Source organism: Sylvia atricapilla, chromosome 4 (assembly GCF_009819655.1).
Source record: "Sylvia atricapilla isolate bSylAtr1 chromosome 4, bSylAtr1.pri, whole genome shotgun sequence".
NCBI classification, from domain to species: domain Eukaryota; kingdom Metazoa; phylum Chordata; class Aves; order Passeriformes; family Sylviidae; genus Sylvia; species Sylvia atricapilla.
In genome coordinates this window covers 9,930,278-9,948,394 of record NC_089143.1, presented here as the reverse complement: position 1 = coordinate 9,948,394, position 18,117 = coordinate 9,930,278, and the positions used below count along the sequence as shown (strand labels likewise).

The following is an 18,117-nucleotide window of genomic DNA, read 5'->3' as shown; positions in this document are numbered from 1 at the left end:
ACCTGACTTTGGATTTGTTCTCACTGGACAAACCCCTGTGAATCATTTGCCCTGTACTGTGCTGTGATGTTCAATCTGTGCTGTTACCTGCTTTGTAGGCATCAAACTGGCTCCAGGATCGCTCACGCTGCTGAGCCCTTCATTGATAATGTAAGTTCAGATCACGGCTTGACAGCTGAGGACATGTACTGTGACAGTGCTGGGCTTGTCTGGTGTACAATCTGCAGCAACTGCTGCTGCTCTGGTGCAGTGTCTGAAGAAGGCTGCCATTGTAGGAATGCTGATGTCAACTGCTGAAGAGCCCTGCTTTTCACTTACCTTTTCCATCTTAAGTTCTGACTTTTCTAGTAAATCAATATTTACCTATAAGTACTGCAGGAGGTTTGTTCCTGAGCTCCAGACTTCCTGTGGAGGCGGAACAGGGGTGGGGAGGCTGGAATGCAGCATCAGTGGTTTTTGTCTTGAAAATAAAAACTACAGAAACACTTTTGTACACAAATGATTTTTAAAATAAACACACATTTTAAAAGATGTTGATTTTTCATTGGGAATGCTTAACAATAAATGCATGTTTCCCTGAAAACAGTTTTCATTTTATTTCTGGCAATTCAGATTGTTCTAAGATTACAGGGTCTACTGCCTCCATGTCAGCAACAAGAGAGAAATGGATGATCATTTTTTTTGGTGCACATTAAAAATTTTTGAAGAAGAAAATTGTGTAAATAGAAGTTGTGTAATATTTCAATTAGGACTGCCTCTTGTGCTGGCCTGACCATCCTGCACCACCTCTTGCGTACTTCCAAAGGCTGCATCTGAAGAAACAAAGCTGGTAACACAGAGGAAAAGTTCTCTCTGGATTTCCCTGCACCACTTATGTTCATGTCATCTCTAGATTTTAAACTGTGTACCTCAAACTGCAGTTGGTTCATGCACAGGGAGGTGACAGCCTGGTGGCTGATAGCACTGCCCTGCTGCTCAGCTCTAGAAGAATCTCGAAGGGATGATGACTGTGGATTTATTACCAGTACAAACCACTTTCTTGGCATTTGTCAACATTTGTTAAATGGAGTAAAGCAATTAGAAGACAGTGGCTGCACAGCTGAAGCAAGGAGCAGTGAGTTTGCTGTGAAGCTGGTTGTAATACTGTGTTTCAGATCTGCATCCCATCTTCAGGTGCGTGTTTGCCCCTGGGCAGGTTTCTGGGCAGGCTCTGCCAGCTGAGATAGTGCTGCACTGTTTTATGGTGTGAGATGTTGTTTGCGTTTTTCGTTTAACTTTACTGTCATCAGGAGCTGTGTCGTATTGTGGTACCTCATTCTTTAAGAGGGGTGAGGGAGAGGGAGCACTCCCCAGTCCCTCTCCTGCAGGTCTTAGCCTGACATTAATTCAGAGTTTAAAAAAAAAAAGCCCAATTTCCCCAGTTCGTGTAGTTAGACACTGACATGAGTAACTGAGAGCTGCTTTATACTGAAATACTTGTGAAGTTGTCCAACAGCCTTGTCATTTCTTCCAGCGCCCCAGAACTGGAAGCGAGTTCACAGCTGAAATGGACTGATGGTGCTTGCTAGCTTGACTCGTCCTGTACTTAGTTTTCTGTTTCAGTGGCTGTAATACTGACACATTTGGCTCTCAGACGGGTAACTGATACCTCCAATACAGCAAATCCAGGATTTTAAATTGTTTTTAAGGTCAAGTCTGGATCTGGAGCACCCGTGTCTGGTATAATGTCAAATAAATTACATTGCTTCACTTAGTGGCTGCTTTGTGTTGAAATACATGTTTTCTTTAGGTGGGTTTATGACAGCCTGGTATAAAATAAAGGGTGATAAGCTGGGCTGGTGAAGAAAATATGGGAGGGGGAGGTGGGACAGAAACTGTTTTGTGCTAATGATACCTGAGCCACCAGACCCCTTTAGCACCCCAAGTCTTTATGTACAGCTGCCTTTGCACCATTTGCAAGCAGGGCATGGGCTTGTGGCCCCCTGCTCCTGTAGTGGATGGGGACAGGGACAGTGCCATGGTCTCTTCCCCTTGTCTTTCCCAAAACCTCACAACAGGCAGTTTAAAAACATGATGGTGAATAGTCAAAGCTCCTGCTGACCCTGAGAGGTTTGGGAAGTTCCCTGCAGCTGAGTCACATTACTGTATCAGGGCCAAGCTGCCTATCCCCATTTTTATACTTCCTCCTGCTGCCCAGGTGCTGAGGTGGGTAGGAGGGTGCCTTTCTTGAAGGAGGAACATTTTGCTGGTTATAGCCCCCCAAAATAGGAGCCAGTTATACACCAAGATAGATTTAGTTCAATGGTTGGTCCCATTTTACACTGCAGTCAGTCATAACAAAGAGTGGGCACTGGAAATCCTGTCATTGCCACAGCTTTAAATTTCCATCAACACAAGGCTGGAGAATAAACACCAAACACAAAGTGGGTCCTGGGTGTTTCTGGAAATGGTGGCCATCACATCTTCACCTTGCTGCAAGAAATGGTTGGGTGTGAAGTGGTTTATCTGTAGAAAGTGGCTTAAAGGATCCAAAGCTGTCAGTGCAAATGGAGTGAAAACACTTGATGTTTATGGCTTTTGCTGTCAAAGAGGCAAGAAATGAATCCTGTGTATGAATGACCTGCTGGGATGGGGGATTGATCAGTCTTTGCTTGGCATAGGTCTTGCCCACTATAGCTTATTCCACATTCCAGTCCTTTAATGGTCTGAGCCATATCAAAAATACAGGGATAAAGTGTCTCCAGGCCATGCTTATCAGGAGACAGAACTATTTGGAAGAAAACATGTGTGAATTACCAACATTTTGAGTTACCAAAAATTCACTGGGTCAGACAATGCTGAGGTGGAAGAGGAAGAAACCAAAGCACAAACCAACCCCAAACATTTCTTGAAAACAAAGAGGAAAAAGGAATTCTTTGTACTGTTTGTGTGCCATTCTTTTCACCTGCGAATGGTTCTCATTGTGAGTAATTCAGGAAGGGAAGCTCAAAGTCCTGAACCTGGGGAGGAAAAACCCAGTACAAGCTGGGACAACAGTAAAGCAGCTTGGCAGAAAAGGACCTGGGGGTTTGGGATCTGGACCAAGCTGAGCATGAGCCACCAACCTGTGCTCATGGGAAAGGCAGCAAACTCTCCTGGGCTGCATGAGGCAAAGTGGCAGCAGCAGGCCAAGGGAGGTGATCCTGCCGCTCTGCACAGCCCTGCTGAGGCCACATCCCGCAGGAAGGCCAGGCCCGGCTCCCCTGGGATGGGCTGGAGGGAGCCAGCTGTCCACACCAGAGATTGTGTACTCGGGTCAGTTTCATGGGACTGCTAAAGAAGCAATAGACACAAAAAAGGGGCCACATCCTGCAAGTGTAAAATGACAAAGCCCTCAATAGCAGAAAGGTTAAAAAACCCCACCATCAACCCCAAAATAGAAACAACTTAAGTTTTGGCTTAAAGGTATGTTTTGGAAAGAAAGCAGCTCAGTGATGCAGAATGAAATTATATTCTGCCATCATCTTGGCCAACTGCTTTGGGCAGCTTCCAAAACCGCCCTCATGAAAGAATGTGTGCAAGGGAAATGCTTGGAGCAGGAACTCTGCTCTGCTCCCCTGGCAGTGAGTACCCCTGGCATGTTGTGCAGGTCCCATGTGGCAGCAGGAAGGGGCTGGACACAGCAGGGTAAGTGGTCTTCTTGAGGAGAAACTCATTACCATTTTAAGGCTGAAGAGTGACCAAATAAAAAACAGACTAGAGCTCTCGAGATCTGAGGAAGTTTGGCAAATCTGTCTTAGTAAATTTAACAGAAGGCCCCCATGCCTCTGACTGTAGCTCTGGGAATAGAGGTGCCCCCAAAACTGGCCAAAGACCACCAAATCCATAGTGGTTATGTGGGAAAACAAGTGTGTTGGTCAGACACGACTTGGAGAAAGTGTCTAAGGTGTCTAAGGAGTGAGGCACTGGAGAGGAAGTGGTGCCACAGCACTGGCAGGGCCCATTCCCCTCTCCACAGGCACAAGAAAAGCGCCAGAGAGCAGATGCCCACGGCCATCATTGTACATTCTGAAGGATGATCTCACCAGGAAGGTATCTGAAACATGGAGAGCCAGAGATACAACCACAGCCACCACTTGGTCAAACACACCAGGACTGCTGAGAATGCCACTTCTGTGTGCAGTCTGTGAAGGCTTGGTGTTTCCTACTTGTGTGGAAACTAGAAAGGATTAAAAATACACCCTATTTCTGCATGAAGGGATGCTGGATCTCCTGCTGTGTCTTGCAACAGTCCAGATGACTACAAAGCACTGGAGATTTGGCATTTTGTACACTTTGACAGACAGAGGCAGCTCCAGAGGTTACTGTGACTCTCACATGGATAACACACAGGTTACACCACCCAGAACCTGCATGGGAGGTCCACTGTGGGTACGAACCCTCCAGACAAAGGGAGTGGTAACAGCAGGAACCAGGTGCTGGCCTAGGGAGGATGGAGGATACCAGGGCTGAAGATAGTGTCCTTGTGGGAAAACCAGACCTTAGAAGCTTGTTACTAAGCAGAACCTGATAAACTGTGACATGCAGGCCCCCAACAAGCCTCAGAAATGCATCAAGGCAGTCTGCTTTCTTCCCAAATCCTTTTATGCTTGAAGCTAAACTTATGTAGATTAAAGTGAGAAGATAATGCACAAGACAATGTGCAGGTATGGATGGATACAGCAAAGAGGGACTTGAAAAACAGCTGGGAAACAAGATACTACAAGGCTGAGCAAAGGGAACTGGAAAGGGCACTAGGAAAAAGCACTATTTTGTCATGCTCACACACTGAGTGTGCAGAGCAGCTTCCTTGTCTATATCCCAGCCTGAATCCTGTCCTGGTGTAAGAGCATGAGGAAGGATGAACAGTGGTTGCTGCTACCACCATCCAGAATAATTTATCCAGATTACTGATTACTCTCTCCATTCCAGAGAACACTCAAGGATGGAAGCAGGTGATGGCTTGAATTACGTGGGCAGTGACAGTGTCTCCTGACTTTATGGGAAGCAGAGAAGAGCTCAGGTGTGGGCAGCATGGAGCAGTGCAGGGCACCTTGCATGTGCTCTGGAGGCAGCACATAAACCTCCTGGGAGGAAACTGATGGCTCTGCCCTCAGCATAAACCCAGCTTGTTTCTGGTTTGGGGACACTGACTCCCCACTTGCTTTACAGACATCAGACCCAGCACCAAAGAAACAGACAACCACCTTCCATCTCTTCCAAGAGCATTGGTTTATCAGAGTCAGCACATCAATTCCTGCTTCCAGGGCAATGAGAGAATTAAATACCTGAAGTAAGAAGCAGAACGTGTATTTCTTGTTCTGGAGCATGCCCAGCTTGCAGCGTTATGAACACACATCTGAGCCCTTGTGGCTGGCAGGGCTGTAGGAGGCTGCTCAGTATTCCAGAGCTATGTGGTCAGGCTTTTTGCCTGAGCTGGCACATTGCAGAGACTACACGGCTTGCCAGCATGACCCAAGTGAGTTACAAATGGGCTTGGACAACCTGTGCTCCCAGTGAAAAGCAGATGTCTCCTCATGGCTGTCCCTCCTCACCAAGCAACACAGGACTCAACTGCACCACCCTCTTGCATTGCCCATGCAGGAGGTCTCAGATCTGCTGACCATGGGTAGAGCTGCACAGCTGGCCATGACTCCACCAGGTTCAAAGCTGAATGGCTCCTTAGTCACTTCTTGCCAAAGCTGAAAGGGTCACCAAGAGCCAAACTTCCTCTGGTTGGCTCACAACACCCGGCCACTGCAGGCCGACAGTCCTGATAAAAGTGTCAGGACTTGCCCTAAGCGGAGAGAAGATGCTCTGTTGCAAGTCAGAAAGGTCTTTCCAACAGATAAGAGGAGGATTTTTTTCTAATGGTATGATGACTGCCCTTTGCCTGATATGACACCAGGGCTCTGAGGAACATACTCACAGCATCTTCCAGCACATGTGACACTGACTGAGTTCAGCTGCAGAGCTGCTCCGACCAACTGTGGAGTACCTGTGGCTGTGCCTTCGGCCTTTTCGGCCTGAGTGAGCAGGAGGTCTGAACTGCAACAAGCCTTGGCTGTGGTCCCACTCATCTCTTTACAAGCAGGAGCACAGCCCAAAAACTTGCTCATCTCCTTTTCAGCAAAAAATAGGGCTGTGAAGTTCTCCAGAGTCAGAGATGTTCTCATTCTGAATCTGAAGCGTACTAGGGAGTGATTTGTTGAAGCAGTCATCCGTCACAGGGCCACCACACTGACTTCACGCTAAGGAATCTCTGACGGGAGTACTGGGTCATTCACTTGCTTTTGTCTCTCATTTAGAAATAAGAAATAAAAGGACATCCTGGATCCACTCTCCTGACTCAGACTATGCAGCTAGAAAGGGACAGGTTGTCAGCAACCGCTTCCAACTTCTGCTTCTGAGGAAGTTCTGTCTTGTTTTCTGTCTTTGAGGAACTGAGGCAAATCAATCCAAAAATGTGTGGATTAAAAACTCTTAAGGAATGGAAGCTACTGCTGGTCTTTGAAGTTTAAGAGTATTTTATAGTATTGTTTGAGCTTCCTTCTGGCCATCTGAATAACTGGGATACTCATCAGCATGATTCCCTCCTGTCAGAAATTCAAGCAGGGGAAGCCTTCAAGGGACACATAAAGTGCTGCTGTACAGAAGGACTTTGCTCCCTGCTTTTTAACACCTTGCTGCTCCCTGTGCAAATCTATTCCTGCACCCAGACACAGTGCCCTGGGCTGAGACCAGCCACTGTGTGACTAATGCTTGGTTATCAGCTCTGTGCACCTGCAGCCAGGCTGGCAACTAGACTTCATAGCCCAATTCCTTTAGTTTGGGCTGTTTCCCTGAGCACCAATTTGAGATTTAATTTCCAGGCACAAACAGAACTATTACTGCTGATAAAGACAGGAACGAAACACACAGGCAAGAGAACTAGGATTCACATGGATAATTTCTTTAAGAAGCAAGTTTCCTGTGTATCCAAATGTTTGGTGGTCCCAAATCTTGCTTCATCTTTAGAGGAAACAAACAGTTCAGTTGTTACAGCCCCATCAGTTAACTTGACATTCAAGAGCCAGTCTGATGTTGAACTTGGTCCAACAATGTGAGCTAAGTAACACACAATCTGGAAGCACGTTTTAGATAACATTTCGTTATTTATCAGTTCTAAAACTTACAGGGCTTGTTAGCACATGCAGAAAAAGGTTTGTAGTGCATCTTATTTCTCCTGTTTAAGATTGCTCTAGACAACATTATTTTTTTTTAATCCAAAACAACTATTCAGATTTAGTTTTGTGGAGTGGTAGAGGTTTAATTTAGTACATTACCAAGTATGTTCTCAGAGCAGCTTTCCTGTTTTACTGTGATGAAAGCCATGCAGTCCAGGCATCAGAAGACAGAAAGAAACAGAAATAAACCTATGTCTGCTGAGAAACACAGCCAGACTTTTATGAAGATACGAACTTAAAAGATGGTAAGAGCTTAGCTCTAACTATGTAAAAATGTGAAATCTCAATACCTTTAACTCCTACACTGGTAAAAAGCCATAGACTGGGTTTTATTAGGCTTCCTACTAATTGCACATTAACAAGTGAAGAACTCTTGAGCATCAGTTTCCTTATTATAATGGGAGAATCCCCACTCTTACATACAGTATTTGAAAACTGATATATGGTCATTTACAAACCCCCCCACCCCACCCCCCTTTTTCTTTGAAATACTTTGCCTTCAGTTCTGGAGTTTTATACTCATTACTCTCTAATAGATCTTAATTTTAAGGCCTCAGCAGCACTGACAATGCATCAATTACATCTGTGTAGGAATGGTGGCTGTGCTCTGCCCTGGTTCTCCAGGCCCCTGGGTGCTGTCACTGCTCTGGTGCAGCTGTGACACAAAGGTGCCCACCCATGGCTGGGGCAGCTTCTGGAAAGAGTCACTGGGGGGCTCCTTCCTGCTAGTTCTTGTAAGCTGCATTTTGGCTCAGCCAACTGTGCTCTGCATTATTTGATACACGAATGTATCTGAATTCATCTGTATCATGAACTGACTCTACTGATAAGTCAACATGTGAAAATAACTCAAATGTCCACATCAAAAAAAAAAAAAAAAACAACCCCCCAAAAAAAACCCCAAACCAAAACAAACCACACCAAAACCAAAACCAAACAACAACAAAAACCCCCACAAAACCATAATTCCACCTGGAGAGACAATTGAAAACCATGCTCTGAGCATGGCTGTGAACCTCCAGAAATTTCTTCTAACCTTTATCATTCTATGATGAATGAGTAAAGTGACTTTGAAAGTAATTAAAAACTGCCCCAAAAAGATAAAAAGGAAAAAAATCCAATAATTATCCACTTCATAAAAACCGAAGCTTTTGGAAATAAATCTGAATTACTTGCAGGATTTGTCAAGTCTAGATTTCAGATCACTGTTAAAGGCCCACCACTGGGTACCAGAAGTAATTTCTAAGAAAAAGCAAGGCTCTTTTTCAGTTAGCATCAGAAAACTTTGAACTAAAACATTTTAAATTAGTTTAAATCAATAAGTTTTTGACCAGAGCACTGAAAAGAAACTGCATTATAATCAGTAAATCCACTTTGTGAAATTATTTTAGTTTCAGAAATCAAACCCCTGATAGATGTGTTATTACATAATTTTAAAATCTCCTCTCTGTCAAAAGCATTTCAAATCCTTCAGGTCAAAGCAGAGCAGATGCTTCAGAAGGGGAGCTGCACACACTGCTTTATGCACAAAGCCTGATTTCCTGTTACAGAAGAAAAAACCAGCTGTACACTTGCCAAGAGAGACTTAAGTCATGTTGAAAGGCACATAAGTGCACCCTACCATTTTAGGAGCACAAGCAATCCCTAACTAATGCCACCAGTATCCAGCTCTTCTATATGAATCTAGGGATTTCAAAACAATTTGCAGAAGAGAAATGGGGAACTGAGGCAGTGGGAAGCAAAGCAAAGTCTTCACAGACCAACCCAACCCCCTTCACAAGATAAAGCACTGTAACTTCACTTAAAAAATTTAACTTTTTAACTACCTAACTGTCTGCACTACAGCTTCTTCACTCTGTGCAGTAATTCTGTGAATGTCCAAGCCCATGGATGGACACCGGAATTAAGTTTTCTGTGAAAGAAAAAAACAATTAAAAAAAGACCGGCATGTGACACCTAGAAGCGTTTATTTTATGCAACAAACTTAAATATGATCATGTGTACATAAAAGTGTACACTGTATCTATGCTGAACAATGCCAGGAAACATAATATTGATGCAACAATCTTCTAAAATAAACATTAAAAAATGAGCCTGGACAGGAAGACAAAATGCAAAACAGACTTACTTCCAATCAGCACAATGCTTAAAATTGAGAGCAATCCTAAACATTTCCAACTTTCCTTACAAAGCTGCCAAAGTCCAACTATTTTTAAAAACTGATTTTTTTTTTCTTTACATCAATAATAAAAATCTGGTGACAAACATTATAAAATCAAATGCTGGACTGTCTTTACTCCTTTAAAATTTAGAATATTCCAACAGAACCGCAGGAGTAAAAACACTTAAAGTGATATATGTTTTTATAAAACAAACATCAATATGTACATTTATTGCAAATTATATTAAACTAAAATGGAGGGAAAATTAAAAAATGAAATGTCTACTTGCGAATTAATAATAATTTTAAGTGATTACTTTCCCACTCTGATAAAAATCAGAAAGCAACATTTATAAAATTGCCACCACATGACTTTTCATAGCAGGGAACTGAAATCTGTACATCTTATTTTTGCAGAAAAGTAGGCAGGCAGAAAGAATTATACATAAAACAGTCTCCAAAAGTAAAGCAAAAAAATTTTTTTGTGTGTTTTATTTTTTTTTTTCCCTCTAGTCTTGTTTAAAATCCATTCAGTAGACTTCTACCTGTTCTGTGAAACATGGGAATACCTGGCTCTAGGATCATGAATTTTCAATGTCAGTGTAAGGACCTTCTCTGACTTTCTTTAAAAAAAAATGCAGCATGAAAGTTAATGGTGTAAATACACTTTTAAACTCCAGAATGCAGGAACTGGAACCAAGTGTTAAGCAATTTGCTTAATTATTGACTTTTCATAAAAAAAGTCTCTGGGGAAATAAGTACAGATGCTTTTAGCCTCTTTCTCAAGAGTTTCTGCTTTACATTTCCATCGAGAAGGATTAATTTCATGTGAAAGGGAAGCATAGTTTTCCTTCTGGTTTCAGAGCTGAAAGCTGTGTGTTTTGAAGTAATTTCAGTTCCTGTACAGGAAATTCTGAATCCTAGTTTTTGCAGAAGCTTGGAGCATGCCTTTATTTGGCCTTCATTTCCTCCCTTTTCGAGCAAGTTTTCTTTTTACCTTTATGAGGGGAGAAAAGAAATGAAAATTAACTGTAAAGACATGGAAATTACAAGTTATTCTGAATCAAAAGCCTACCAAATATTGCTTACATTTTATCTTTCACACTCTTTATACTGTGATTCTTCCAACTCCATCTTGTATCTTCTCAATAATTACATAATTAATTGAATACAACTGAATGTCCTTACTGTACAGCACAACTTCCTGATAAACTTGAAACTACACAACTTGAATTGTGCATTTTGTAATTCCAAAACTGAGTAATGTTTTTTCAGCAATAATATAAACAGTTATCCACTGCTTTCACTGGAATCAGAGATTAAGAACAGTAATTTGATCTAATTAAATGTAATTACCCAAGGTTTATAAAAATAGCCCATTTTACTTCAGAATAGGCACTACTTCAAATGTTTTCCAAGTATTTACAGTAACTTGTACATGTCTACTCAAAAGCAAAAAACCTATTAGACACAGCATTTTTAACACACAAATTTGATTTCTTACTGTATAAACTACAATAAAGAAGTAAAAACAGAGAATTGTCCTATATAAGATGCCTGCTACACCTTAAGGAAGCCTCCCTCTGCTATCTCTGTATCCTCAGTATCTTCCTGGCTGCTCCCACAGGCCTTAAAAAGATCCATTGCATTTTGAGAGTATTCTGAACTTGAGTCTATCTCCAACAGTGAATCTCCATCACTTCCAAGCACCTGGCTTCTGAAAAATGTTAACAATGTTTTGGTATTTTGTCCAAGAAACACTCAGATATTACTCATTTTAAAGATGTTATCTGAAACAGTAACTTATTAAAGGCTATGGATAGTGCAATTAGGTTTTAAGACTTGAAGAAATTTGACATAGTAAACAAGCATTGCAAGGCAGTACACGAATATTACACTCTTCACATACAGAATATTTTACTGGTGTATAAAGCTTACTCTGAGAAGAAAAGGTAAAACTATTCCAATTATTCTTTCTTTACATTAATTTGTGATTTCTTAGAGCACACTGGTTTGCAGACCTTATTGCTCTACCACTTTGGACATTTTGCATTAATTGTGTATCGGATCCAGCAAAACAAACCTCTCATGTTTATGCACATTATAAACTGCTTGTATTGCAAACCAAGTAAACACGTTTAAACACTAAAGCAGCCCAGATTATCATCTAAAAGTTGTTTTCTTGTTTACAAAGTTCCAAATGTTAATTTTCAGCTACTTAAAATAGACATTACAGTACTGCTAATATTAAAACAAGCACAGACCCATAATATCAGGAAATAGTTACAGCTGGAATTACAGATTTTCCTGTGCATTGAAGACAGTCAGTTTCCAAGCCTTTGCTACCAATGAAGGGAAGCATAGCATAGCTAAATGCCTGTGTGCCTGGCATTAATGAATGCACTGAAACACCATCAACTTTGTGTTCCATTACACAGCAATGCTAGAAGGGGAAGCAGGATGCATAAAAATAATATTTGGTGAAAACAGGTGAAGTTTATCCTGTTCCAACCAAACAAATGAATTTCTCTAATTCCAGCTGCCCAGACACTCTGAAAACTAGAACTCAATGCAACATATGGGGGACCATGGCATCGGCTGTGGCTTAATTATGCCCTTAACTATCCTAGGTCTGTTGTAATTATAAATTCAGGGTCTGACTTGAAAGGACCACCCCCCCCCCCCCCCCCCCCCCCCCATGTATTACATTATTTATTTTTACCTCTGTAGATCAATTTGTCTCTGTGCTGCTGCTGGCTTTTTCGCTGTGTCTTGCTGTTTTGGTGCTTTGGCATTACCTGCCTCTAAACTCCCTGGACTTTCTTGGTTGGCTGCTGCCCTCTTCCTTCCCCTGACAGGTGGTTTATTTGTTTCCTCATTTTTTGCAGTGGTGCCCTGAGGTTCCGGTTTGGTTGGTCGCCCTCTTCTGGTTTTTGCTGCGAGCGATGGGCCTGTTTCTTCTACGCTTTTTTCTTCTGTTTTCTGATGAATATTCTCCGTTCCAGATGCTGTTGCTGTTCTTTTTTTCCCACGTTCAGTGCTATTTCCTTGTGTTGTCTGATCAGAATTCATCTCCTAGGAAATAAAAATCATGTGAATGTGAAGAAAAAAAGATTCCCAAAGGCAAACTCAAATTGTCACCTCCAACAGAAAAATGAGTTTTTAAAACTCTAAGTACTGTTATGAAAACACATCACATGACCTTGGACCTAGCAATAAGTTTACTAAATGGGATTTTGGACTTTATCATTGCAAAAATATTTTCTACATTGTGTGTAATGTTAGGATCTGCACCCAATGTATCTTTTAGTGGTGTGAAAGAGAGATTACAGTAAGAGTAATTATCTTTATGGGTTCCTCTCATGCCTTTTTTTTTGGACAAGCTCCTTTTAATGTCTCTTTATTAAATTACAGGAGAAAACTGAAGAGCAGAAGAATTATTCCAATACAGCAATACTTACTATTTACTTCCATACATGCAAATTTTGAGACCAACATTCAGTAAAGGTGACTGAAGATGTAAGTGCCAGTAAAGAAAAACCCAAGACTTGTAGGGAATGAAAAAGTGAGATCACACCAAAAATGAAATTTGCTGTGTTTGCTAATCCTTCATCATCATGTCTGATTTGGTTATGACTTACATGCACATTTTTCTCAACACACTGAACAAGGTAATGAAATGATTAAATACCATTAAGAGGTGTCTGTGTACATAAACAGAAAGGGTTAGCAATGTACTTCTCTATACAGAGCAGTATTCATATGTAATCAAAGAGGAAGCCAACTGGATGCAAAGCCTTCATTTGGACACTGACTTCCAAACCAGCTGGGAGAAGGGGTGGGGAAAAGGATACTGAAGAAGTATGGCTGGAATGACTTAGCAATTTCAACCAAACCAAGGCCACCATTCTAAGTGCTGTATCTGAACCAAGGACTTCTTTTGTTAAATATTCTACTGTTATTTCTTATGTGTTCAAATGAGTCAGGCAATCTCTGTAATCTTCACTACTGTTCCAGCAGCTTCACACTAGTAAGTAGACACCTACTATTGCTATTCATACGAACTTTACAAGTTCTCTGAAATTTCAAGTTCAAGAACCTAGAAAGCATTTTTGAAGATTTATTTTATATGTACTTTGCCTAACTTTTCTATGTGATGATACAAATCCAAAACACTTGCTTATTATTATTACTCTGATTTCATGTAATAAAAGGTGATTATGCAGATATATAACTTCTTTAAAAGCCTAAATCATCTGTATCCCTACATTATTACAAAAATCTGTTTTAAACCACAGAACCATCTCTGAAAATCATCTTGTCAAACCTGTTGACAGTGAGGCCTCATCCAGGGCCTTGACAAGCCATGAATAGTAATAATCCACCACTTTTCTGGACAGTCTGTTCCAGTGTTTAAACTTCTCAGCAATGTAGACTTTTTTTTGTATTTTTTTTTCCTGCTTGCATCCAGACAGAATTTCCCCTGAAGCAACTTCTTCCAGTAGCCTTTTGTCCTTCCAGTAAGCAGCCTTGAGAATACTTCCATCCTTTCCCTAAATACTTTTTAGATATTGAACGACTGATTGATCCTCTCCAAGGCTTCTCTTCTCTAAGCTGAACAAACCAAACACTTCAAACCCTTTCTTCACACAACTTCTCCATGCCTTAATTATCTTGCTGCCCCCTGCAAGGCTCTCTCTAGTTTTTCAGTATCTGCATCAAGCGGGGGAGGACAGAATATTCCAGGTACAGCCTAATGAATGCCAAATGGGGTGGAATAACCACATCCCTCTGTCTGCTGACTACTCAGGACACTACTCAGCTTGCTGCCCTCACTGCAGCCAAGGCACACAGCCAACTCATGCTCTGTTGGTTATCCACTGGGGATGGTCTCCCAGGTCCTTCCCAGCCAATGTGCACTCCAGCCAGGCAGATCCCAGCATGTTGTACAGCTGCTTGAGTTTAATCCATCCCAGCTGCAGGACTCAACTGTGGTAAAATTCATGCTATTTTATGTTTCATAAGTTAAAAAATCATTATGGTTTACACATGGTGTTCTCACTCTAATGAAAGGGGGGTGAACCATACAATTTATTTTTAATAGTTTAATTAAGATTTTAGTTGTGGAAAAATTCGAAAGTTAGATGTTTATTTTATCCTGTAGGACCACTTGACGTTTTCTTGGCAGTAATTTCAGTTAAAGCTACTACAGGAGTGAACTTTCACTCTGAATCCCAAGATCACTGTTACTTATATTGGAAAATGCAGAATAAATGTGGGAATAGTCTGGAATTTTAAAAAAGAATGGATCCATTCAAATGAGTGCTATAAATTACTCTGGATAAAATAAATGGCCATTCTGAAGATAAGGAGTCTTCTATTAGGCTAGGAAACTGGCAGAACTATATGAAATGAAACTGGATGTTACCAGTTCCTCAGACACCACCTGCAATGATGAGTACTGAAAAAACCCCCATGTCAGACATAGAGTCCATAAAACCTCTGGACATACCTTGTTTTTCACAGGTTCTGTCTTTGCTGGTGTGACTGAAATAATCCTCACAGGATTTTCATCATTTTCACTGACTCCAGTTTCTGATATATCTGAACTTTGTTCCCTGGAAGCATCATGGAAGATATAATAAAACAAAAATATACAGAAAAGAAAAAAAAATTGAATAACTGGAGGTAAAAAAAAGGGGTGGGGAGGGGAATCAACGCAATAGTCTAAATTAATTTAAATCCAATTGAATTTGCCAGAGTGCACACTTTTTATTTTCTTTCCCAGAACTGGGAAAGGTCTGAAAGGAACTGGTTGGTCATTGAGCCAAATCCTTTACCACAGACACACCACCGTATAATGACTTTCGGAAACTTAAAGACCAGAGGTCTAAAATAGGCTGTGTTCTTTTTCCAGACAGAAAGAGCTGATACTGGAAAATGTAATGAAAAATAATAAACATCAGTAATGTCCCAAATTCATAGAAAAAGACAAAAAAGAAAAAACTAAGATTATTACAACTCATATCATGCACACTCACAGAACAAATTCTGAATGCAGTTATACTTCCTTTATGAAACATAGCAACTAGAGCTGACTTTCTCTGCTTTCTTTAACCCTTTATTTTAGTCAGGTAATAAATTCCAAACCAAATAAAACCATATTAAACTCTGAAAGTGTAAACTGTTTCTCCAGATTTACAACAAATTTTAAAACCCTGCTTCCATATAAAAATAATGCTTGCTAGAAGAAACACTGAGTATTACAATCATATGTTGCATCTTTCCACTGAGACCTTGGTCTGCTTCAACAAGCTCTTTTTATTATTTTTCATCTTATACAGATCAGAGTATTAAATCTGTATCCAATAAGTTTCTTGTTTCCAATCAGGATTAACCCTAATTTATACATCAAGATATCAACCACACAAACTGAACCAAAAAGCAAGTTCTGAGATTTTACCTATTGAGAACTACTACATTTTCTAAACCTGGGCAAAATAAGGACACTCTTCAAACATGTAAGCACACACCCCAAATCATCTCCTGTCCTAAAACTTGCAAGCACAGTGGAGAACATGAAGTAAAGAGCTGATGAAAGAAATTTTGGACTCCCATACCTTGATCTGTTTCCTGCAGAAGAGCTCAGCTCAGAGTTTACACTGCTTCCAGTCTCTGATCCTGTAGTCCTAATATATGGTCTCCTTCCAGTTGCAGATAATGGTTTGTTAACTGTACCTAATACACCCGTGGGTTTTGGCTACAAAAACAATGTTTAAATCTTAAAAAGCGCAAACTTCACATACACGCTTGATTTTACAAATATTTGCTTGATTATTTAAAAACACTTTGTCTGGATTAACAATCTTGATCACAATGTCATCAGTTTAGAGCTACCAACCTTATCTTTACTTTAAAAACATTGTTTATCCTTTTAGTTCTTGTAATTTGAGAGCACTTAATCAACCCCCTTCTGTCTCTCACACTTTGAAGGCATAGCAGCTGGAGAAGTCTCAACAAAAGCCAAAATGTTAGGAAATATTAGAGTTGAGAGCCTCTAGGTAAGGATGAATGGGAAAGCAAATAAAGTGGATATTGTTGTGGGAGTCTACTACTGACCACCTAGCCAGGACACTACAGTAATGCGTAATTCTACAAGGAACTACAGGATCTTTCTGGATCAACTGCCCTTGGCCTTATGGTCAACCTTGGTCCTGTATATGGGGGACAGAAGACTGCGGATGCTGTAAGACTTTTGGGTGCTCTGGGAATCTGCTTTTGAAGATACTGTGATCTATGAACACTGGTCACCTTTTAGGAACCATCTCTCAAAAACACAGGAGCATGCAATTGCAAAGTGTAAGATGCCAAGCAAGTGAGGCAGAAGTTTAGCCTGGCTGAGCAGGGATCTTTTGGAACTTAGGCAGAAAACAAAAATATACAGTATTTGGAAGCAGTGACAGACAACAGGACTACACAAATGCTGTTCAATGCTGTAGGGAGAAAATTCCTGTGGTCAAAGCTTAGAGGTCAAGTTGGCTAGCACTATTACAAATGTCACAAAAAGGGCTTTTTAAGGTATGTCAAAAGCAAAAGGAGGATCAGAGATAACACTGGGCCATTACTTCAGGAGGCCGGTCACCTCACAAACAGGAGGTGACAAAGCAGAAACATTTAGCCCCGTCTTTGCCTGTCTTCAACAGCAATGATGAGCCCTGGGACTCCCAGAGCCTGGTGCCAGAAACACTTTGTCTGGGTTTCTAACATATAGAACAGATGATAGATAAACAACTCCAGTTCCCTCAGCTGCTCCTTGCAAGACTTGTGCTCCAGACACTTCACTCCTTTTGTTTTCCTTCTTTGGACATGCAGTAAACTCAGCTACTTAGTAAACTGAGCAAATAAATTACTGTATTAAAAGAATAATATGTTTAAGTTAATACTGCACAGAATTAGCACTAGGATGATGTAGCCACTTAGCATGTGTCTAGTGAAAAGCCTTTCCTACAGAGACTGTTGCTTTTCTTGCTAGTCAATGTTTTGCTAGCATCTGTAATATCTTTTTCCTGCCTGCTCCATCATAACTTCCACACATGGGAATTATTTTTTCTTCTCGGGTATGTCTTAACTTATTAACTTGGTCTCCAAGGAAATGTATCATTACATGAAGAATGTGACATGCCAGTTATGAAAACTTCCCTGACTGTTCTCCAGGGACAAAATAAAAAACTTCCTGTTGCCTACCCAGCCTGAGCACATGGGTCAAGTCACCAGCCACAGCAAGATCTAAAATGTTGGAATTGTATCAGAGAACCCCAAAGAGATAGTTTTACTTCTAAATCATCTCTCTGCATATAGTTACATAAATATAAAATATATAAAGACATAAATAAAATAGTTCAGTTAAAACTCAAGCTGGCCACTGCAATGGAAGATAATAAAGTGTTTTACGAATTTATTAAAAATAAAAGGAAGGCCAAGGAAAACCTCAATGCTTTACTGGACATAGAAGGGAATATCATAACCAAGGACAACGAAAAAGCTGAGGGACTTAATGTCTTCTTTGTCTCCTCTTTAACAGAAAGGTCAGTTATACTCAGGCTACCAAACCCCTGAACTGGTAGACAGGGATAGGGAGCAGAACAGATCCCCTGCAATCCAGAAGAAAGTAGATAGTGGCCTGGTGAGCCACTCAGACACTCACAAGTCTAT

The 18,117-nt window shown here is 40.8% G+C and overlaps 1 protein-coding gene across 2 annotated transcripts in view; it reads right to left on the bottom strand.

The window, feature by feature from the left end:
- Positions 1 to 9,194: 9,194 nt before the first annotated feature.
- Positions 9,195 to 18,117, bottom strand: part of PDS5A (PDS5 cohesin associated factor A) — a 78,589-nt gene continuing 69,666 nt past the window's right edge. Inside the window, exons 30-34 of one of the 2 annotated variants that reach the window (XM_066317090.1) lie at positions 16,026 to 16,165; positions 14,918 to 15,023; positions 12,128 to 12,480; positions 10,972 to 11,122; positions 9,195 to 10,402 (exon numbers count right to left, since the gene is read on the bottom strand). In XM_066317090.1, coding sequence (XP_066173187.1) covers positions 10,367 to 10,402; positions 10,972 to 11,122; positions 12,128 to 12,480; positions 14,918 to 15,023; positions 16,026 to 16,165 — 786 coding nt within the window. In that variant the 3' untranslated portion in view covers positions 9,195 to 10,366. The remainder of the gene's footprint in view (positions 10,403 to 10,971; positions 11,123 to 12,127; positions 12,481 to 14,917; positions 15,024 to 16,025; positions 16,166 to 18,117) is intronic. The other variant, XM_066317091.1, reaches the window with a different exon arrangement.